General features: G+C 38.7%; 1 protein-coding gene across 1 annotated transcript; it reads right to left on the reverse strand.

Annotated features, from left to right (window-relative positions):
* Positions 1 to 4,631: 4,631 nt before the first annotated feature.
* si:dkeyp-97b10.3 (uncharacterized) lies at positions 4,632 to 23,865 on the reverse strand. Its single transcript, XM_055045571.1, has 18 exons — positions 23,706 to 23,865; positions 23,396 to 23,501; positions 19,011 to 19,042; positions 15,445 to 15,477; positions 15,275 to 15,352; positions 13,857 to 13,889; positions 13,717 to 13,752; positions 12,676 to 12,729; positions 12,545 to 12,591; positions 11,823 to 11,875; positions 11,524 to 11,750; positions 11,184 to 11,437; positions 8,520 to 8,645; positions 8,080 to 8,215; positions 7,856 to 7,903; positions 7,687 to 7,761; positions 6,169 to 6,456; positions 4,632 to 5,804 (listed from the first exon to the last, which is right to left on the reverse strand). The coding sequence occupies exons 1-18, from the start codon at positions 23,827 to 23,829 to the stop codon at positions 5,776 to 5,778; spliced, it is 1,779 nt and encodes a 592-aa protein (XP_054901546.1). The 5' UTR covers positions 23,830 to 23,865; the 3' UTR covers positions 4,632 to 5,775.
* Between the last annotated feature and the right edge of the window lie 712 nt (positions 23,866 to 24,577).

Raw genomic sequence — 24,577 nt, forward strand, 5'->3', positions numbered from 1 at the left:
GACAAGACTGAATACTGCACCAGAACCGGTTCGCTTGCTTCAAAAACCAGACCGGTGACTGAACACTCGTATGAGCCTTCTCCTTCCAGCTGAACTCTTTGAACACAGACACACAGTGTGAGTGACAGCACTGATTAATGTGCACATTTCTACTGCATAGAAGGTGCAGGTTTCACTCACTGGAAACGTCCGATTGAAATCTTCTGGGGAGTAACAAGCTTTGTGCTGTGGGTCTGTGGAGACCCATAATTACAAACATTAATTATGTAAAATTACAAATACTAATAACAGTACAATAAAGGTGGATGACAGAGGAAAAAATTAGGCTTCTTAATTTATTTGCAAGTTGGAGTGAAATTACAATCTCACCTGAGTGATGTTTTTACATTTTTCACAGCAGAACTTGGATGTGTGAGCTGTCAAAATAAAAAAATTTTTAAACCAAGCAGTGATCCTTTAGGAAAAGTTCAGAAGATACGGAAGAAGATTTAAGCCACTAAAAACAAAAAAAGAAATGAAACGTTCCAGTGGCCCTAATCCTCGTAACTACTAGCACTATGTCATTTGGCTTGTTTTCTGACTTATAGAAATCACCGATAAGTTCAAAATGAATCAGTTTAGTTTGGCAGTCTATGTCTGCAACAAAAAGAAAATGCTAGGGATTTCCTTATACTGTCAAAGAATTTGAGTTTGTTAAAGAAGAAACATTTTTGAAACATTCCTAATAAGAAGAATATACTACTGGAATAGAAATAAAACTTAAAGATTTTATTTAACAACTTATTTCTCCTTTTCTGCTCTTTCAAAAACAAAATTGAGGCAAAGCAAAGCAAATGTCTGAAGTTTTATTATAACCCACAATAACTTCAAACGGGTTTTAAAACTTCCCATCAGGCTCCACAAATGAGAAATGTGTTCAAATGGTGTGATTAGGTAAAGGTTCAAAGTGTGTTTCTCACCAGACTCTTCATCTCCCTCCTCCTGCTCATCTTCATCCTCCTCTTCTTCTTCCTCCTCCTGCTCATCTTCTATGTCATCCTCCTTTTTCTCCTTCTCTTTTTTTTCCTCCTTTTCCTCTTTCACTTGTGAGCTGACCTTAGTGGATGTTCCTGTTTGTTCAATAAATCAACATGTAGCAGACAATAAATAGTTTAATGTAGTCCAAGCATTAAACCTTCAAAGTGATGTGATATTTGTGCTTACCATAGCTACTGCCCTCACTTTCTGAGAATGTATCTGTAACTGTGTCTATGAAAATAAGATGCAATTATTTTCAACATTGGAGAAAAGAGATATTTCAAGTAAAATATATGCGATTACCCCAATGATAAAGAAAAAAAAATTTAATAGCTTTAATATAAGTTGAAAATTTTCTTTTCACAAGAAAATTATATATTATATATATTCAATATGGATTAATGAAGGACTCAGGACATGTTTTCTTAGCAGTAGCATAATTAATATATAACTGAAGCTTTGTTTCTGTTTTAGCAAAACAACGCCTTTAAGAAGTTTAATGTAGACATTGAAGGGGGTAGAGGGTGCATACTGGCACTGCTGATGCAACAAATAGCATCATAACAGTGTGTTTCAGGGACGCTGTAAAAGGGGGAACAGTTAGGACAATTCCAAGGGCGTCTGACCGACAGGGGGCCCTCCACAAAAATAGTTCTGTCTTTGTTTTTTTTTCTTCATGGAAATAGAAAAAAACTGGGGCCTTGTCAGTTACAAAATAAACTTTAGCGTGTTATTTTTTTAATTATTATTGTTTTTAGCAGTAAAAAATAAATGTTAGCACCCCCAGACCAAAACGCAAACATTCAAATTTACACTGAACCAGCCTTTGAATCAGCATGAAACGGTTCATTCCTGCTTTGCAGTGACGATGTTCAGCAGCAGTCAGTAATAGACCAGAATGACTGTGACCAAGAAAAATTATAATGTCAAATTTTCAAAAGGAGAGAGAGAGAAAAAAGACAAGTGTTAATTTGTAGCCCAGTTTTTCTCCAGGAGAGGTGGGTTGACCGCGAGAGATTGAATATCAACCATTTAGCATAGTTAGCGTAGCTACAGACTGCTTGCCTCCAAAACAATATATTCATTAGTGAGAGAAATTCAAATGAAATTATAAAATTTAAGATTGTCGACCAAAAAAGTCTGATATGCAAAAACTAAAGTTTCAAACAAAAATTTGTGCTTTCAATTTAAAACAAAAAGCTTTTAAAGCCAATTTTATTGTTCAAAATATTGTTTTTTTTTTAATTCTTGCGATTTGATTTAAATAATTTTTTTGTTTGAAACATTTTTTGGAGGGAGGGGGGAAGTTATGATCACAACTCTAATCTTTTGTTTGGCTTTTTTTTTTTTTGAATACCACTTTTTTGTTTGATGTGAATTTTCTTTTGATTGAATAATTGTGAAACAAATTTAACTTCATAAACATCCCTCCTGACCCGTCCCCTCCTCAATGAAATTAAAGCTGCAGTATGTAACTTTTATTAACAAAATGTACATATTTGTTAAGATTGTCAACATGTTGAGAGATTATATGACAATAATTTAATTCCTCTGCCTTCTCCCAGTGCTCTCTAGAAACAACCAATAAGAGACATGAGGTGGTTTTTAGCGCTGTCAATCACAATATATAGCCTTCAGGGAGGAGATTCATCTTTTTACAGATTGTCTGCCTTGACAAGCCTTTATAATTGTGCTGCTTTTTGTGGGCCAAATAGACTCGAGAAATTGTAACAGCAGGAGGGCCCAATTAAATTTTTTGTCATGGGACCCAAGTTTTGTGACGGTGTGTTTTATACTTATTGATTATATGATGTTACACAACATAAGAAAAATCTAAGTTTATATAACACTAGCCTTATTTCCTTTTTTCATGTGTCCTGTTCGGAAGTGTGGCACTTCCAACAGGTAAAGTAAATATTTGTATTTTTAGGAAAAAGTTTTTAACATTATCTTTTTGTGTGTAACACAGGCATCCATAAATGCACTGGAAAACACAAGACCAACTAATGAGGGCTGAGGAACAAACTGAACATTGGCCAAAAGGAGGAGAGGAAAGAGAATTTAAACTGTCTGAAACAATAGGCGTGTCAAAAAGTAATCATGTACAAAAAACAAAAGAATAATTCAAGTGACTGAATGTCTCTTTTTGCAGTGAGAGAGAAGAGCTTCTCATGTAACTGTGATCAGAAATAATAGACGTTCATATTTGTAAAGTCAAAGAAAAGCTGTGAAATAAAAATGTTTAAGAGGTTGAAGTTGGACATTATTCCATGATTTAACTAGGACTTGGCATACTAACAAACACTTGCCTGTTTTTACTTTTCATTTCCATTATGGTCAAATTATTTATCCAATAAGATAGAGTAATCTAGTCCAGGTTTAAAGACTCTGGGTGTTGGCCTTTTTGGGGTTTTTTAAACTAGATTAAAGATATTGAAAGAGTGGGAAAAATTGGGTGGGGTTGCCCTTTAGCCATTTCCTGTTTCGGAAACTGCAATTGGAGACCAACTAAAGATTGGTACTTTGGCATGAGTAAAGAAAAAATGAAAAGCGAAAGCAACATCAAAATCCGTGTTTTTGCGCACAAACTTGACGAATAAAGTTGATTCTAATTTTGAATACAACACAGCATGAGCACCATCTTCAAATTTCAAAGTTGGTTCTCTTACCCGCCATTGTTCGATTCCTGAAGTTTCCAAACTTTGTCCAGCAAAAACAAAAACAAAAAAGCTTTCCAATTTTCTCAAAAGCAGAAAGCGAATTTCTGATGTCACTTCCTGACCTGCCTCAGACCCAGCTTTGGAGGGAGCAGCGATAGCTTTGATTGGCTGGGGGTAAATTGAGAAGGTGGGGATAACCTGTATACAGTGTCAATTACAAGAAATTAAATTACAGCTAAATAGACATTTTGGACAAAATTTCTACTTCTGAATATTTTTTGTTATTTAATAAATGACCTTAAGAAAATGAAATTGATAGGATATAGTTTTACTTATTTAATGATTATTAGTATTTATTTATGTATTTTTCGGGGGGTGGGAATAATAAACATGTAGCGTCCCAATCCACACTCCATTCCAGTAGATGGCGGTAATGCACATCAGTAAGTTGCTTGCCAGCCGCCATGAAGAAAGAGAGAAAGAAAGAGAAAGAAAAACGAAGGAAAGAAAGAACCAGTATCAGGTGAACTGCTGGATGTAACAGACAGACTGACTGATGGGAAAGCTGCCATTTTGAACTGTGCTGTGACGCTGGAGGCCTAATAAACCAGCTTTGAATAATAATGTTTTATCCTTCCACACCACACCTTTCAGTTTCACAGGATTTCACTGATATTTGCAGTAGTTGGAGGACACATCCATTATTAAATAATTTTATATTTTAACAAAACTGACCAAATATGTCGCAGCCACTCTAACAGATTTAACAAATCACACCTTGCACACAAGAAACAACTAGAAAATAACTCATCAGCATGAATAATGTTTCTGGTTTTTACCATTTCACAGAAATTCATCAGAAGCTTTTTTTGAGTTCTCATTTGGTACATTGTCCCAACATTTTGTTTTTTTAGAAACAAGATCATAAGCACACAAAATAAATTGAAACATAAGTCTATCTCATGTTGCTTTATTCACTTTAATAGTTAACTTTTATTTTTACAAAATTGTTGGAGGGATTCAGACCTGAGAAAAAAAGGACAAATAAAATCATCAGCTGCAAGTTCTGTAAAGCTGCGTTTCTGAATGCTAATTAGCATCTGGCCGTCATAAGAAACGATTCACTTGTAAAAAATATGGCTGCTTCAGTTATCCTCCAAAAGTGTTGACAAATCAGCAATAATGTTTCAAGTAATTTAACTCAACATATCTCCCAGAGTTTGTACAGTCAAGTTTGTTTTCCTGACCTCAGTGGTTCTAAATCTGTGCAACAAATTTCCAAAGCAGTTTCAGAAAAAAACATTCCCAGATTTATACTCAAATCCAGCCGTAAATCAAAACACTTGTAGGACAAGTTGGGGGTTTTTACACTACCCATTTGAAATCCACAAATTAGTTTAAGCTTTAGAAACAATATGTATTAATTTCGACTGAAGACAAAAGGAAATAACTCCTGGACCACATCAAAACGTTTTGGACATGTAGCGTTTCTGTACATAAACATAGCGAATATAAAATAAGACACTAAGACATAGAGTCTGAACAGATGTAGAAAAATAAACCACAATTCGGAAAAAAAGATCTCAGTTTAAAAAAAATGACATGTACAGGACAGGGAGAACATGAATATAAAAGCTTCTAATGCACAAATTCAGTCTGTAAATCTTAAAACAGACCCATAAATCTATTCTAATGCCTGGTTGTTTTCACAAAGTATTTCACAAGGTTTCACCTTAAACCGAAACATTATATGTTACACAATAAACTGTTCATAATTTTTGCAGTTCCAGGACTGCAGCACCTACATTTTCATTTGCTATAGGCTACATAATTAGCTACCAAACCTCAACGACCTCGGCGTCATTCATAAACGCTCAAAGACGTCATTAGTCTGTACTTTTTACAGAAAACAAAGGCGCACATCTGAATTTATTGACACGTCAATTTTAAAATGTTACCAATTCAAGTGTTGGAAACAAAAAGCAAAAAGTTGGAAGTTTGGTCCACAGGTCGACGCTGCTTCATTGCACACCTGAGCTCCTCGTTGCGTTCATTCGATGAAGCAACAGGTATTTCAGTTTTTGAACACGTTTCTTCTTTACTTATCTCCTCGGTTGTCCATCATATCTAAAAACAGAGGAAAAAAAAACCCATAAATTTGATTCAGCTCAGCCTTGAAAAAGTTTTCATGCCTTCATTTTAGCAGTAAATGTAATGAGAGACGAATACTCCACAAAATGTTGTTTTCTATGCCTCATCTTCCATTAATACATGTTTGGCTGTTCTTGTGGAGTTGACCTGTTTTAGCTACAGTGCCACATGACATGATGCTTCAGTTTCCTTGTCATCGATATAAAGTACAACCTTCTTCCTCTTAATGCAAGTGGGTCGTAGTTTCATTAAAAGACCCCAGAGCTTAGTAATCAAATATGCACAAGAAAGACTTAGGAAGGGGGAAAAAAACAAGAATGTGTGTATTATTTGGTCATACCTTTCAGTACCTGACGAACCTCGTTCGACAAGGATTTCAAATCATCCAAACTTTCCCACAGGTGGTATGCTGAAGCTTTTCCTGATTGCCTTTTCTTCCACTCCAACAGCATTTTCAGCTTTTGGATGGTCACACTGTTTTCCACATCCTGGAGGTGATCCACATATTGGGACTCTATGCCCAGAAAGATGGCCACCTCCTTCCACTCTTTTCCAAGCAGAAGGGCGATCTGCAGCAGCTGCTTCTCTGACAACTCCTGGCCTTGAGTCTTCCCTGCTTTCACTCCATCTGGAGAAAAAAAGCAATTTATTTTAACCTCAGATGTTTCAGATATACTTGTTTTATAAAATGTAATTGTTTAAAACTGAAGCTTGTCTTCATTGCTGTTGAGGCCATTATGCAGCCAGTATTTCGGATTGGCTAAGAGGTAAAGGAGGGAAAGTGTAATCCTAGTATAACACAACCCATCGGCATTTCTAAAAGATTTTCCCCATCTCAGCCTCACACCTGCCAAAATACAATCTTTGGAAAATGGCATCTCTATTATCCTTAACGTGACACTAGAGGTGCTGCACACTGAGATCTAGGTTGAATCTGGTTTGGTCAAAACATTTGCAGCCTTCCTCATTCCTGTCTCCAAGCTGTTGATCTTGTGCAAACGTGGCACCGAGTTTGAACAAATCACAGGATTCATCATCACTCATTCTTCTCTGTCCATTTATTAATAATCTTTGTGTTTAATTTAATTACACACTGCACCTGAGAGACGTTTTAGAAATGTGTGTTAGACAAAAACTTTTAATTTTATTATTTTAAATTCAAACAAGACAGAACAAAAACTGCTTAGTCAAACATTCTGGATGGTGATAAAGTGGCCTCCAATTAGCAATTTAGAGAACTTTTGTTCTGTAGGACATTTAATTTAAATCCCATGTTTAGCCGGTTTTAAGGAATTTTTTTTTACCTTCACAAAATTACTAAAATGAGGAATATCTTATCCCAGACAGTACTAAGTGGAACAATTGTTCATTTTACCATAAAGAAACTAAAATGTTTAGCTAAAAGACTCCAGCTTGCAGTCAGAGTCCTGTTCATCTCCTAGACAAAGCAATTAAAGAAGCTATTGCAGCGACCAACAATATCTACTCTGTTTTTCATCCCATGGATTTTACAATTATCTCACAGCTCATTATTTAGATGTGCTGTTCTTCTAGATGAAGCCACTAAAGGAGCTGCTATTAACTACTTATTTAAAAAGTTGTCCATAACCAGTGCCTCAATTCACTTCAGCCCTCTAAAGTCCCAGCATGTTCAAAATTAAAACTTTTAATGCAACCAACGCTCCACTGCTGTGGGACAATGCGCTATGTTTCGTTCGAAAGCTTAAACAGTCGGCTTGTCAACGTTAATTTCTAGAACTGGAACTAATCACATGCGCTTGTATATTACCTGTTTTCAATCGGAGCCACATAATTAAACTGAATTCAATGTAATCCAGGTAAACGGATGATGATTCACCTGACTTGTCCTGCCACTTTGGTCTTTTACAGGCCGTTTCTTCTTCGGAGTGGCTGCTGCTTCTCTGTCTGCCAGCTGCAAGGAAAAAAGGTTGATTTGAGTCAAAACTGCAGAGGCCAAAAGCGAGAAGCAATATCAGTCTCCCACCGGAGACCGAGAAGGAGCGTACAGATTGTCCTTTTCCTTGGCTTTTTTTCCGAGTCGTCCACGCAGTCGCCTGAGAAAAACAAAAAACAGACACAGAATATAATGAAAGTAAAACATGGATATTAAATGTGATCCATATTTTGAGGCACAAAATTTACGCAACTATTTGAGATGGAAAAATAAAGATTTTTTTCAAAGCAGTGTAGCATCATAAACATGTTAGCCGGAGAATAAACACGCTGGCACCTTCTCTGATGGTGGCGGACCAGACAGTCTCGCCCGTGTTAATCTCAGTTAGAGACAATTTGAAAGGAGGCCCCTCCTCAAAGAAAGCTTCAAAGTAGCCTTTCATCTTGGTCACAGCGAGCGTGAACTTCAGCTCCTTTAATGAGACACAAACATGGCTTAGTTGCCGTGAGACACAAAGCCTTAAAGTTTTTCTGAGGCAATGGTTATTTTCTCCACGTCAACCAGGAGGTGCAACTGAAAGATCTTCACAAAGTCTGCGGAAATGTTGCTCAAAACAAAATGCCAAACGCATGCAATTAAAAATGTAAATCGTTTGCAACAAATCTGGACAAACATGAAACCAGCACAACTTGTTTTAGGGTAAATGAAAGTGTGGCAGTGATCCAGTCTAAGTGATGCTTTATGAGCATGACTTGTCCACGTGCAAAGAGACGCACCTCAGGTTTGATGTCCCCCGCCGGCTCGCTCACGAGGCAATACGTCCCCTCGTCCAGTTTGCACGTGGGAGGCTTATCGATCTTCATGTATCGATTCTTGTAGCACCGAACTTGTTTGCTTATATCCTGAAATGACAGCAGCACAGAGAGAAAACACGATGAAGAAGATGCATGGTTTCTCAGCAACAGCAACAGGTGGGATAAAAATAACCCTGAAGACGATGTTTGGCAGGGAGAGGTCACTCCAAGTTCAGCCCAGTGAGCAAAGGAATCACAAACGATGAGGAACCGCAGGGAAAAACTGATTGCAAACATATTTAAAGAACTGGCATCTCTCATCTGGTTTTATTATTCATCAGCTGGATCCTTCCAGGCCCACACGTTCATGTACATGCAGCCACATTCACACTTTCCGAATGACATCACAGCTGCTCTGCTTCCCGTAACGCAGCAGTAACGTGCGTGTGGCGCTCTCTGGCTTTTCAAAAATATGTTTTGACTTTTTTTCCCTCCTCGCACAAAAGTTCATTACCATCAGGCAGGGAGTGACCACTGCGTTACGCAAGTTTGGAAATGCGAAGCATAATGAAATCAAAGCAATCACGGCCACAAACGCCAGCAGAAGTGAAAGTCACCTCTCGTTCTTACGGTTTCCACACGCGGTTTCAAAGGTGAGGCATTTTGCTGGAGTTTTAGCCACGGAGAGTTGAGCTGATCAAAAGTCTGAGATGAGTTGAATATTTCTCCCTGTAAGGACGGTATATTTTTGTTTTGGTTTTTCGCTGTTTTTCCTTGCACACAAAGGGGGAAAAAAAATCCTCAATCTAAACACTATTTAGTCACTCAGGAAGATTTTTAAAAAGTTGTAAATTAATGGATGTCACTGGACACAGTAACTGTGTTAACCTGCCTTCACAACTTTCCACATTTTATGACTGCAAACCTCAATGCTAATTGTACCAACATCTGTCAGACCCCCAAACAAACAAGGTGATGCACAAATATTATGCAGAAGGGAAATATATTAAGTTAAGTAAAAGTCTAGAAAACTACAGAGAAATGAATATAATTTGTCAGAAAACAGCTGATTATTCTGTAATAACACTATTAATTGGGAGGCTTTTACACAGAATAAGCAGCAGATTTAGGGGCATCAAAGTAAAAGGGGTTGCAAAAAAGGCTTGGCACACCTTTTAGATTTGTATTTATGGAATACTGTAATTCTTTCAAATTTCCATTCACAAGTGCTATTCAAGGGACTTTATGTAACCAAGTTTAAACAGTAATTGCACATGTATAGCATCTAATTATGTAACAAACATTTTCTTAGCATCACCCCTGAAATTTTGTGGATGGTTGTTAGATAATGCCGGACTGGAATATATATATATATATATATATATATATAGATATATGTATATATATATATATATATATGTATATATATATAATATATATGTCTATAGATATATATATATATATATATACATATATACATATACATATATATATATACATATACATGTATTATATATATATATATATATATATTATATATATATATATATATATATATATATATATATATATATATATATATATATATATATATATATATATAAGGCTTTTAAGTGGGCAGTTTGGTGACAGTCAGGTACTGAAATTACAAATAAAACAGGATCCTGAAACTGCAGGATGTTTTTTTTAAAATCTGACCTAATTTCCAAACTACTTTTGTTTCACGGCTACAAGATGCTGCTAATAACAGCACAGCTACAGTTTCTGTGCATATTCCCATTACGCGTATCACTTACTTGAACTGGGATTTTCCTAAGGTGCAATTTGCATGCAAATAGCAACAGGTGTGAATTTTTCATCAATCAAAAAAGCCACCTAAACTCTCCCAATTATTTTATGGAGAAAACTTGTATTGTCTCAACGATTACGCTATTTAATCACAATCATAAAGCACAGACTTGAAGAAGGTAACCTTCAAATAAATTATTAATAGAGATGTGCGATATGGCAAAAAAAAATTTATATCACAATATATATTCTGATGGGTGAATTAAATGGAAAGTATCCATTTGTATGGCTCAGTGTTGGAGTCATCAATGCAGCTCAACTCTTGACCTCAACATTGCTGATAATTAATGGACATAAGATTTATTACCGGTGTTACGACCAACAGGGCGCAACATATTTAAGGATACATGATATAAAAATTTATTAAAAGTGCTTATTGTACCGAAAGAATAACTTTAATTTTTCATTAAAGCACCAGAATTGAGCCATTAGTTCTAATAACTTGGCCTGTCACAATAAATTGTCCCAGTAATTATTGCGATAAGCGATAATATTGTCGTTCTGAGGCCAGTTTGAAGTGATATATTGAAAATGTCATCATAATGCAAATTCACTCTCTCAAAGAGCATTACACATTAATTTTGCAACGAAGGTATTTTAAATATCCGAAATAAAACACAGCCAAAAACAATAAATAAAATGGAAGTAGAGACCATGTGCAACAGAAGCTACAAATAAAAAGGATGATGACGTCTCTTGGAGCAAAATTGCCTTTCAGATAATATTAATCATTAGATAATTAATCATTAATTATCAAACTAAAGATGACCGACTGAGATTAAGTTGCGCAGTGCTTACTTTAATGTCGGAGGAGCTGTTTGTCGCCAGGTAGACGTGGAAGCTGTAGTTGTTGGTGTGGCTGCCGAGCTGCTTGTAGACCAGAACCACCCCGTGGTGCTCCACGGACCCCGAGTTCTGAATGATGGGACCGACCGGCGAGAGGGACGTCACGTTCCACTTCACGTGGCTCCTTGAGTGGTCTGCGGTCGGCTCAATGAGGGGCCGGTTGTCCTTAACGTGCAGGACGCTGAACGTCAGGTCCTCCTCTGGATCTTTGGGAACACACCGGTTTCATTTCAGCTCTTTTAAACCGTGCGCCTTGTGGAAAGACGTTATAAAAAGGTGCCGACGTTCTTACGGGCCAAGCAGATGGAGTGGGGGAACTGGATAGAGGTGAGGACCGACGCGTCCTTGTTGACGGTGTCGACGTTGAAGATCGGCCCGGCGAACTTCCAGGAGTTCGGCAGGAAGGAGCCAAACTTGGACCACGATAGGATAGAATACCGCACCAGAACCGGCTCGCTTGCTTCGAAGACCAGACCGGTGACCGAGCACTCGTACGTGCCTTCTCCTTCCAGCGCCAACCTACAAACATTCACGGAATGAGTGGCGGCGCCTTTCACTGCGTCGAAATCTGCTGCGCAGCGTCTCACTCACTGGAAACGTCCCTTAGACATCCTGTGAGGAGTAACGAGCTCCGAGCCGCGAGTCTGTCAGAAACACACACCACTCATCATCATAACAGTATGAAAAAGTCATCTGCAGAATGCAGATTGCTGATTAGATGCACTTTCAAATTTCTTCTTAATTTGTTTTTTTCATCACAACTAAATGTTTCAGACTGTAATGAATTTAATTTAAAAAATGTAACCAGAGAAAATACGAAAATAGTGTTATTTTTAAGGGAAACAAAGCTATGCAGAGCCAATCAGCCCTGTAAGGAAAAGTAAATTTCCTCTTGTTAAATTATGAATTAACTGTTTTAACCACATTCAAACTGAGGCCTGACCCCTTGAATCAGAAAATCACTTATTCCATCATTTGAGGAAAAAAAAAAAAAAAACATAATCTTGTGACAGATGTAACGGTAATGTTTCTGGAATCGTTCTGCTTCTTCAAGACGACACAGGACAACTTAATTGATGGACCGTAAATTTCCTCTACCAGAAAACCTGGTGTCAGTTAAAAGACACTTTGCTGCAGACCAGGTTTCTTTAGATAGCTTATGTTCCCCCTAAAACAAAAAATGTAAGCTATATTTTATATTACTTTGGCCAAAATGCTGAAACTGAAGAAATCTCTAACCTGGTGCTGTGTCACATCACGGCACCAGCAAAACAAAACAACATGTATAAAACGCATCTGATTTCTTTGCTCACCTGATGGACGGATTTGCATTTTTCACAGCATAACTTAAATCGTTCATCTGTCAGGGAGATAGATAAACAAAAGCGTTGAAACAAAGTCGGTGGCGCCACGTCAACGCTGCTTCAACATACGATACGCTCACCTCTCCCATTTACAGCAGCAGCCTGAGGCTCGGCTCCTGGTGATCCAGAATTCCCTGTTTTCCATAGGATACATGTCACTTTATAGCAGCTGCAAAAGGCTGAGATTAAAATCTAAGTCCCCCCAGGATCAATGTATGTTCCTTTACAAACATTTACAACCAAGCTGATGCAACCAATTTGAACTCGATCAAGAATCTGCAAATAAAAATCCTGCTGCAACATCTAGTCGCATTGCAACATCGGCCAACTCATCAATACAGCGTCTTTCCTCTTTCTCCACAGCAAAGCACAAGTCAAGGACTGTAATTAGAGCTCATTCGACAAACACAGCCACTTTTGACTGGTTGGTCTTAAATCAAAAGGTCAATCAGAGTTACATGAAGGCCAAATGGCAGCGCTCCCTCCCAGTGGAGGCACAAGCCTTCAAAACAGAAAGAATATTTATCTCAGTTGTGAACTGAAACAAATACGGAACTCTAAGAAAAATTGCTGCCGCTTTTTGATGAAGCTGCGTTTTGCGTCTGGTTTGCAGTTTCTGTTTCACTGCTACGCTAAAGGGCTAATTCATATATTTATTTAAGAAATATTTAATGCATTTAATCATCCCCAGTTCTAAAGTGTTAGTCTGAAAACACTAAAACGGATCAAAGCGGAGCTGCGTAATCCTGCAGCATGGAGTTCCTTAAAGCACAGTTTAAGATTTATTAAACCTTTATATTACCAGAAAAGATACAAGTATATCTTTATTTATGTCTGCATGAATGACCTTAGGTATATCTCCAGCTTACATTGAAAATAAAGTGATATTAAACTCATCTTATTGTGGTACTCGAGTCATTTTCCCACTTCTCCATTATTTATATAAAAAAATAAGTCTACTGATTCCATTTAGCTCTTTTACAAGTATTATTATGAAGCGACAACGCTGAGCGCTAAAATGTAAAACTGCCTATAAAGTAGCAACAGCTCAGTTTGGCCCGAAGCATCTAAATACCGGAGGAGCAGCGAGAGCAAACAATCAGATTTATTACATATCTTACCGTTTTTATGTTCCACTTTGGTGACCTCTTCGTCGTCTGCAGAGAAAGTGTAAGAAAAACGCAGAAAAATGCAAAATTGCTCACAATTATTCCAGGCACAACATAAATCTTGAATTGTTTATATGGAATGAAAGTCTTACCTTCTCCCTTTTCATCATCTTCAGCGCCCCCTTCTGATGAAAGTTGGAATTCAAATAAAAAAATTAAAAAAAGGTCACACAATGAAAAAGATACTAAGAAATGCAATTCTAGTTTATATGATTATTTTAAAAATATAGCAGTCTAATTCATGAACCAGATGTAATTTCTACATAGAAAATAATGAAAATAATTTATAGTTGGGGTAGCAGAGTAATAGAAAATCACCAGACAAACTGATTCTGTCCAGGAATAGTTCAAATATTAATGCGGGGTTTAATCAGAGACGCCATTTGCTATATTTTGAACAAACAGGTGGCTCTCATTTATAGAAAATATGAGTAAAATGTGTCGATGCAGACATTTTTCAGAAGACTAGGTAAAAAGTTAATAAACCTTAAAGTAGCACAGGAAAAAAAGACATGTTCAAATGATCCCTAAAGATTTAAGATAGAAACCAAAACCAGAAAGACTAGGAACATGGTCAACCCAGTCCGCACTTAATCTAATAAAAAATGTTCTGCATTATGAAACAGGCCATTATATATTACATTACAGTTCAAACTGTGGGAAGTTACTGGAAAGATTTAGTCAAAAGAGAATGAATTTACAAGTAAAGTAGTTATCCAATTTGTTATAGTTGGTCTCAAAGTCCTGTTCATCAAAGCTCCACAATCGTCATCGTCATCAGATTTATTACTGTCTCTTTAAGAAGCTGTATGCGTTTCAAAGATCCCATTTCTGCACATATAGAGCAAAGGTCTTCACTAGCACTTAAATAAGGAGGCCTTGAACATTCAATAGCCACTCAAAAGGGATCATATCCACAGTTTGCATGTAAAAATAGATGTAAGAAATATTTTGTTTGTATTTTAAAGGTGGAGAAGTATTTTAAATGCTTCAAAGCATTCAAAGCAGCACGTCGTCTTGTGGTTTCCAGTTCAATTTTCACGCCAAAGTTCATCTTCAGAGTAGCCGTCCATGTTCTCCTTTAGTTTGGGTTTTGAGGTCAGTGTGAGAAGTACATGAATTGTTTTTATAAAAACAAGAAGCAATGGGGGGGAAAGTGTGTCTAGCTTTCTAAAAGGTCAAAAAAAAACTCAGCTTCTCAGCATCTCTGAAATGTATATTTGGGTTTTTTTTGTTCCTGGAAGGATGACTAATTTGAAGGAAGTCAAAACTCGCTGGTTTCAGTGCCGTTATTTTAGTTTTACCACTTTTTCTTTTATTTTATCTTAAAACTAACAACGTACAACGCCTTGATACTTACTGATGCTCTTGCATCGTGCATTTGTCTACTTTCTTATGCCGAACGAAGCACTTGTCTTTTTCTGCCATTTCTTCTCAAACTTTGTAACATCACTGACAGAGTATTACTTTGAAGACAGACGATGTAAGTGAACAATTCAAAGCGTCTCACCAGAATTCTCCGCCTCCTCGTCATCATTCTCCTCCTCTTCCTCATCTGAGCTCTCCTCAGTGGACGCCCCTGCAGTCTCTGTGATAGAGGTCAAACAAAAGACAAAAAAAAAAAAAAAGGTTTCCCACAGTCAAAGTTTTAAAACTTCAAGCTAAAAGCCGATTGCTCACCTGAATTGCTGCCGTCGTCCTCTGACAGGTTACCTGCGAACAACAAATCGGTTAAAACTCCTTTATTCTTATTTAACTAGTGACAAATCTTTATATTTTAATAAAATATGAATGTTGAGCGACCGTGACATGTTTATAACCTTCCAATAAAATTCAACTTGGGGGAGAAAAAGCAACATTTTAAAAAGGTTTGATTGTTTTGTCTTGAAAGTCACATTTTTTGTGTTGTGACCTACGGGGTCAACACCGTCGGTCAACACCCTGTATAATGCCTTGTATTATACGAGGTATGATGCAATATGGGAAAAGGAATGAAATAAAGAAAAAAATTCCCCCACACCCCTTAAGGGCCTCTGTGATAAACTTCCAATTCTGCAAAAGAAACAGGAATACATATACTGTGTGAATTAAGCCCTCTTTGAAAACAAACCGAAGTCTGTTTGAAGCAGCAAAAACCTCTGCCGCTCAAATGTTTCAGCACCCTTGTTGCTGCGAAACAGTTTTCTGACATAGCTACACTAAAAAGAAATTTTTCTTTCAAAAAACAAACCAAAAAAAAGCCGCAGCAGGTGCGTCCCCAGAGAGACGTCGTCATAGAGCCTTCTTAAGAGTTTCAACAAGAAAAAAGCCCTCAGCACGGCTAAATGACATCATCACCTTTTATATATGCAGAGTTAAACACCAATGAACTGTGTGGCAAGGCATGTCAAAGTGCCAAGAATCAACATCCTGGCACATATTTATTGATGGGTCTGGAGGAGAATCTGCTGCAGCAGCAAGTGCCATCTGGGGCACCGTCCTCTTCTTCAGCCCACAGAGTTTTGTCTTGGACTAACAAGCAGATGCTGCCATCCTCATCAATCTCCCTCCCCCACTTTGCTCCACTCCGCCAGCCCCCTGCTTCACTTCTCCCACACCCTCTTTTCTTCCTCCCGTCCTCGTTTGCCTCGCAGGTCCCGGATTCTGCATGAAACTATCCCTCTTTATAACCCGACCGTCTCGTCCTTCTCTGTTCAAACAACCCAAGCGGTTGCCGTGCGTACACTGAAAAATGCATGCTTGCATGTACAAATGTGCAGTCTGACAAAGCTGGGAATGTGTGGAGGTAGCCTGCCATCTGCTGGTCAAAGCGTCACATCACAGGAAAAAAGAGAAAACTCATCTGTGTGCCAGCAGTGCCCCTTGAACCTTTTCAGAACTATAACTTTCACAGTATTTCATTTGTATTTTGTCTCATAAAATAGAAATGAGCACATGAATGTGAAGTTGGAGGGAAATTACGACGACTGAAAAACGCCTCACGGTACAAATGTTTTATATCAGCTGATTTTGACGGTCATTTAGTTGTTTGCTTCAAATATTGTCAAACTGGTGACGTCACATTTCCTGTTCCATCTACAGTTTCTCCTCGAGCGGTTGTACTTATTTTCTTCTTTCCCTCCATGCGTTTTATTTTCAAGCAGTTCCGAGGCACGACGGCAGAACATGAAACCGCTGCTGCCCGAGTCATTCGACGAGTTGTTGCGAGGTAACAACAGACTGAGTTAGTTGATGCCGTCAGCTTTGATTAGCTCGCCATGAAAGGATGAGCAACTGAAGCCATTCCTCTGCCTACATCCCCCAGAATGCTGTGGGTTTCCAAATCGGAGTGACATTGATCATGCGTCTGTCATAAAATATATTGTTATTGATTTATTGGCCAAACTAAAATGATCCTGATTTACCCTTATGCTGAAACGTCGGATCATTTAAATAGATCAGTCAGACGGCTTAAAAATGTACCCAAACATTCACTGGCAGGTGTTGAGGCAGAGTCTAAATTGGATTTGACAGAGTAGATGAAATACGATTATGCTATAATATGAAATTCATTCGTTATCATCCTGCTGGAAAGAGAAGCTCCACTCCAGTTTCAAGTCTTTGCAACTTATAATTAACTTTCTTCCAGTCGCTCCATCCATCTTCCCATCATCTCACATTATACGTTCAGCTCTTTTGTTTTAAAAAAATAGAAAGAAGGAAAAAGAAAAAAGTCGAATAAAAAATTAAACATCTCCCTTTTACCCACAGATTTTGTGCTAGAGGGACAAAATGTTAAGAATCAATGATCCAAGTCAATTTTTTCTCTCATGTCAACTTTGTCTTGAGTTGAATGAAAACTGAAAAAGAATCCAATGATAATATGAAAATTCTCATCAGTCAACGGGCGGTTTTACACTTTGACAGCACAAAATTGCAAAGTTGTGCTGCACTTTTATTAGATGTTGAAATTGCTAAAACTTTGTCCATGTTTGTGACATGTAAAGATGACAGGGACTGGTAGTCCAGTGATGAGAACAAACAGGTTGCCTGTAAACCTGCGAGACGGGATTTGGAGAGGCCACACAGTCGGTAAACAACTTTGTAGAGCTGGGTGCTGATATGAATGATCAGATATGAAAGGCCTTTGTTATAAACCGCCAAGACAATGGCCAGACTTATTTCAGGGAGATAGGGAAGCACAATTAACAGAGAGAAAACTAATGACTTATAAAGTTTTATATCATTTATCATAAGCCATAAAGAGGCACAAAAACATAAACACAGTGTTGAGTGGAAAGTCTTTCTGAGAGCGCCCATGATGTCAGGCAGGGAAGGAGGCTTGCATTTCAAAAAGACGCAAACCAAATGTTAACAAACGTTAACAAAGCTGTTTGCTGCTGTGGGGAAGATAGTTAATCTCCCGGCTGCAGACGCATAAAGAATTTGCATGAACGCAGGCGTTTCTATAGATGAACCTGCACGCAATCTGGTTACAGCAATGGAAGAATGTGTAGATTTTTTTTTTTTTACTTCTTGAGAAAGATGCAGTTATAGATGTGAAAATTAAAAAAGAAGAAGAAAAAAAAAGACATTTGAAGCTAAACGTGACCACCAGTTGGTATTTGGTGCCTGATGTGTTGCAGGTCTGTTTATTCTGCAACCTCAAGGTGAGGATCAAGTCAAGTTCTAGCAGTGGAAAGTGTGCCATGTGTTCATGGAAACATAGAAGAATACAACTGTGCCATGTTTCCATGAACAGAAATCTGTGGGATGATTAATAATCACACGGCTTTAAACTTTCTCTACAACTTCGTCCCTGGCCTGTGTGCTGTGATCCTGGTTCCTTATGACGTTTCTTTTACCAACGTTATCTAGCAAACCTCTAAGGTTTTTATTTATAGGAATTATAAGAAAATTTTACTTCACAAAGGTGTTTTACAAGCTAAAACGTATACCTGGACTAACAAATATGTAACAATTTAATGGCTATTGATTCAATCATGATCATTTAAAGTCATTTTCTTCTTGGTTTAGTTTGCGCTCGCACAGAACTGTGGTAAAACCGACCGAGCAATGTGCGACGCCACTGAAAACAAACGTGTTGACATGACTTTGCAAACGTGCTGGAGCCCTTTCAGGCAAATGATATGAAAAGCACCGAGAAGAGAAACCGCATAAAAGACGTAGCGCCGCCTGAGCCTCCTGGCAAAGAGAAAGTAAACAGAGAAGCTCACAGCAATACAATGAAGACAGAAAGTGAGTACCTTTGTTCACCAGGGCAGGGACGTCCCCGTCTCTGTAAGACAGAAAAGATAAACGCAAAATTATTTCAAACAAATCAAACTGACGAATATAGTGATGATGCTGGACGTAGTTTGTCTTAGTCTCAAATTCTTCCAATGAACATTCGTGACAATTGTGAGATGCGCAAGAGAAACAGGAAACTAGCAATCAGGCTGTGCAAAAATGCAAGTTCCCACCAAAATCTTGAAATAAAATCCTTTGGAAACCTTAAAAATATCAAGCCCTTAATTTTCCCAGCAGGCTTCAAGTCTAACATTAGCTGATGAAAATTTAGACTTTTATCAAAAGCAGTTCCAAGAAAGAGTTCAGATAAGAAAACAAAATATCATCTTGTGTGTGAATGAAACCATCACATTTTTTAAACGAGCAAATTATTCTCCTTATTAAAGCCTGAGGAGGGTTAATAATATTTTTGCAGAGGATTTAATTGCACACATCGACTTCATTTAAGTTTGCTGTTGAAGTGAACGCCTGGGCTAACCATTTTCAGCAACGCCATGTTTGATTAACATGCCGGGTCTAATGGACTTTGAGTCAGGGGTTTATGACGACTTAAAGACACTTTGTGATAGATCTGTACCTGTCCGGCTTTGGTGAACCCAGAAACAGGGACGGATCTGCCCGAGACCCATCCCTTCCTAACGTGCAACGGGAGAGATGTTTTGTACCTTTGATTTGGGATAATCTACTCATAAACTACTCTTAACTGAGGAAATGTGACTATTTCACAAAATCTAATGGCAGCCAGTTACTCCAGGTTCTTTCGATTTGTCATATTTCATAGGTATAAACATGGATCACAATCAAAATACATAGGAATCGGTTTGATAAAGCTTTTGCAAACTAACATACTGAGAAACTAAGCTTTTTGCAAGATTTATTGCCACGATTATTCAAAACGCTACGCAAAAAAAAAAAGGCTTTGTAATGCTTCAAGTAGACACAAAACGAATGAACCAGAAGTAAAAAGGGAACAAATGGAAATGCACTGGTAAGAAACAGGGGTACAACTTGACTGTGGGCCATTGAAGACAACAGAACCACATCGTCTGCATAAAATGGAGCAAAATAGAGAAGAAAAGAATGAATCTCTGGGCAGCACAGCGACGTTACGACGACACTTTGCTTTTATGTCACGCCTCCAGGGGATAAATCCAGGGAACAGGAGGTTACTAAAACACAAAACCTGCAGGCCCTGAAGGAAATTAGCCACATTTTTATGCCAACACGACTTAGAGGACAAAGTAGAACTACTCACACACGGTCACTGTTTTTGTTTCCCCCTCTATATCTACCATATTGTAATGTGTACGAGGCCTAAAGTTGTGGAACAAAGTCAAAACAAATGAGCATTCTTACACAATTTTGATAGATTGGTGTTATATTGGACATGTTTTAAACAAGAGTAAAAAGAGTATGCTCTCTGTTCCTTATACTTCATCCATACATAAAGTGTCTGATTTATTTCATTGTTCAAAACAGGTTTTATTTTTTTTATTATTATTATTTCTAAGAAGAGCAGCTCGACGGCCTGCCGATGCAACGCAGGCTTCAACAAGAGGCAACATGTCTGATTTCTATTAGGAGGACGAGTGCAAAATACCCACAGGGAGGCGTGGTGAAACACTTCATCTGTCTCTTTTCCTGTTTCTCTCTGTCGGCTGTAAAAACGTTAAAACTCCCCCAAACATGAGCCAAATGATGAATTAGGAAATGTGTCGTCTGGCAGCTGTTTATCCTGATAAGGAGCTTCGGCTTCCTTTTCTTTCACAACAGATGTCCAGGAAAAACAGTGTTTTCTCTCCCTCTTTCTTCCTTCTCAAGGTCGTTTCAAATAGCGACGCCACAAACGCCGCACGGAGCTCGTTGGCCGGTTGCAGTGGCAATCATCGCTTCCTGTGACATGTGGGTTTTGGGGTTGTTTAAATGTTGTCAGACAAGCAACCGCCCTGTGTGCGTTTTTAGATTCCTCTGCTGTAATTCCTTTCAGTATTCAGTAGAAGACAGCAAACCTGGCCCAGATTTAGTTTCGCCTTGGCTTTGTGTGGGGTTGTTGTTGTCGCCTGACGTCCTGGGTCAACGGCAGGATGCAATAAACATGACGGCGAGGATGACGTATTCAATCACAAACCAGCTGCCATTGGACTGTAGTGTCTTATTGACAACTCTTGAACTTTTCCACTTTGTTTTTTAAATCAGCCACGATCTACCACTTAATTGGAATTTCGTGTCATGGCGCGACACAAAGCATTATGGGACGGGTAATAAACGATAATATGTATCGCATCAGAATACTGATCCGAAGTCTGGTCCAGTATTCTGGGGGCTGCAGGCAGAGGAAAGGCTTTCGCCGCTCAAACTCTCTCGGCCAGACAAACAAGGTCAGCGGCACCAACTCACTCGCTCATTGATTACCTAGCAACAACCTGTTGAGCACATGCGCAGCAGCAGTTTCATGAAAAAAATTTAGCAAATTGTGAGAAAAGTTCACGTCCCCACTTTGGCAGCATTTCAAAAAATTCAAAACAAAAAAGCTAATTGCTAATTATCAATATGCACTGATATGAAATACTCTTGTGATACTTTGTCAGTCGTTTCGCCAACGCCTACGTAGATATTTTAAATTTATTTCACAAACAAAATCTGAAATACATGGTGTGCATTTGTTTTCAATGTCAATAAATTACAGTCTTACAAGCTTAAAAGTTCCTTCAAAAGTGACTCAAATTCAGCCTGATTGGATGGAGAACTCTAAAAATCAATTACCAAAACCTGTCACAAATACCACATTAATACTATCTATGGATTTCCCAAGAATCCCAGATGGTTTCAGAGTAAGACGGGGAAAAAAAAGCAAAATACAAAACATATAAACGGATAAAACCCACATGTCAGATTAGACTAAACCCCGATGATTTGCAGGAAACGTCAAAGAAATGTTAATTTGTAGCGCAACACTCACCGACCTCATTTATTGAGACAGTGTTCGAGTTTGGGTGGGGAAAAAAAATGCATCCAACCTTTAATTAAAATGGATCATTTATATGGTGGGAATTTTTATTACTGGCTAATGACTTTTCACTTTGTTAATCTGCTGTCTTTATTTTTAATGCTTATGAATTTGTGTGACTCGTCGTCGCACTTGGCATTATTTTCCCAGAGATCCACAATGGAGCACCGTTGTTTTTTTGTTTTTTTTCCTTTAGTTTTCTGTCCTTGGATATAAAACTCATCTGTTCATGTCAACCTGTACAAGCTGTGTCCGATTTTGTGAGCTCTCAAATCTCAATATTAATAAACTTTATGAAGAGACCGTCACTCTGATATTTCTTTCCATAGCAGCTATGACTCTCAGCTGCCTCAGAAAGCAGCGCGGACGGAAAAAGGAGGCGGACCAGAACATAACCTTGAGGAACCCCAAAAGAAAGGGCCACAGTTTGATGCATGTGATCTGATCAAGGGAAACTTTTTTTTTTTAAACTCAACAACACCTTTAGCCTATTGATTCAAATACTGTGATCAGAAGTGTTGAAAGTAGAGGCACGGGGTCAACAAAACCATCAAAAAGCTGCTTCTAACTGTAGATGAATCACATTTAGGAAAGATGGACAGAAACCTTTTCATCGTTTTTAAGATTTCTCCAGGAAATACATGCATGTTGTTCTGTTAAAACTAGCAGCTATTTGCTTTTAATATTACACCACATTGTTGATCTGGTGTCAGGTCATCTGGGGAGTTTTCCATGCAGTCGAAGGTGCAAACAGAACCTGGGCAGTGTTGTGTGTCACTGAGCAGAATGAGTCATCAGCATCAGCTCACCTGCTGGTACAACAATAACATAAAGTGGGTAACAATGGTAGAGGAAGTGACTTAGTTTTTTTTTTTTTTTTTTTTTACTATAACACATTTGGAGTGTCTAAAATATACAATAAACAACAACAACCCCAAACTGTAAGCATGAAGCTGGCATGTTTACAAATGTCAACCTTTAGTAAACATGCCAGCTTTTATTTGACTCTCTCTTTGAATGACAGTTGTGTCGGTGACTCATCCAACTAGTACAACAACACAAGCGGCGTGCTCTGCAGCGACGCCAACAAACAAACAGAACGTCCTTCCCCTTTACGTAGGGAACTACTTTCAGTTTTACACGGTTTTATTTATTTATTTATTTGTTTGTTTATTTTACAACCAGGAAGTGCAGTTTGCGTTTTCTGCTTGCTGGTCCCGTTTCACACAAACAGATGGACAGAACAAAAGACCCCCGTCCCACTTCCTTCCTGTGCGCAAAGCGACAAAAGACCGTTTGTGCGTTCATGCTTTTGTATTTCAGTGATCAACTCACCCGTCTTCCAGGTGGCGCGCCGCTCCGCAGCTCGCCATCTCCGCCACCATCCCTCGGCTGTGATCAAACCGACCTCGACCAGGATGCAGTTTCTCCTCTGACGTTGCTGCGCCGATTGTGGAGAGAAAAAAAAAAAAGCACCTGAGGGGAGGCAACGTTGTCACCTCATCTACATTAAAGGCGCTTCAACTGACCGTGCGTAAAGACCGTGCGTGTCGCGTTAAACGCCACGCGCCTTCTGTTTGGGTTTAAAGATCAAAAACAAAAACACCGCCTCGCGCCTCAGAACGTAACAGAGGTTTATCCAAACCTGCACGTGCGGTTCGGCTGCAGGCGATGTTCGATGTGCAGGGAGACACACCGGGGCATTGTCTCCTCTCGCGCAAACGGTGCCTACGCGCTTCCAGCGGATGAAACCTGGATCGTCTCTGCATATGAACAGAAAAATGCCCAAGTTTCGCCTTAAAGAGCTGCAGCGCTGCGCAGGCGCGGCGCAGCATGTGGCGGGGCCGTGACGTAGGCGGAGAGCATCATCCCGCCTTTTCCTTGGACTGTTTCATATTTATAATTTATATATTTGTTAAAGAATGTCTGGGATAAGCCAGGTGTGTAACTTATAAGTGAATGAGCAGGACTCATCAACTTTGCTTTTAAGCCGAGAGCCTTCCTGTACAATCAGTGGGTGCGCACCATTTGTCAGCCGGTGAAGCAATCAAGCAACAGCTCATTTCAAACGGCGCAGCAGACGGATGGCCCCGCTGTGATCCACCAACAAGAGCCCCGCTGAACATTTCTGATGGCTCAAAAGCAGCTCTAAGCAAACGGGTTTGAATGCACTCGGTTTTCCAGCCGTTTTGCAGTTTTCTGGACGTTTGTTCCAGATTTGTGGTGCATGAAAACCTAATGTTGGGTTCTGGTGATGCAGAGCAAACTACCAGAACCAGAAGGAAGACCTGCAGAGGAAACGAAAGTTGCATGATGAATTCAGACTGTTAGCCAAGAGGTGATGGGTGGTGAGTGGTGCAAAGGGCAACAAACAACCTAATAAATGTAATGCAACGTCAGTCTGTGAGTGGGAGCCATGTTTCTTCTTAAATTGTATATTTCACACCACTCTGTACTTGAGACATCGCGAGTCTCAAGCTATGTCTTCAAAGCAAAATCAGTTCAAGGAGGTGAACA

The sequence above is a fragment of the Poeciliopsis prolifica genome, unplaced genomic scaffold (genome assembly GCF_027474105.1).
Source record: "Poeciliopsis prolifica strain line A6 unplaced genomic scaffold, Auburn_PproV2 SCAFFOLD022, whole genome shotgun sequence".
In the NCBI taxonomy this organism is placed as follows: Eukaryota; Metazoa; Chordata; class Actinopteri; order Cyprinodontiformes; family Poeciliidae; genus Poeciliopsis; species Poeciliopsis prolifica.

Excerpts from the sequence above, each read along its gene's own strand:
- si:dkeyp-97b10.3 (XM_055045571.1), bottom strand. The coding sequence starts at position 23,829 with ATGCAGAGACGATCCAGGTTTCATCCGCTGGAAGCGCGTAGGCACCGT. Across the intron at positions 13,890-15,274 it reads CGAGGAGGCGGAGAATTCTG|AAGGGGGCGCTGAAGATGAT; the intron begins GTGAGACGCTTT and ends AACTTTCATCAG. Across the intron at positions 8,216-8,519 it reads CGGGGGACATCAAACCTGAG|GAGCTGAAGTTCACGCTCGC; the intron begins GTGCGTCTCTTT and ends GTCTCATTAAAG.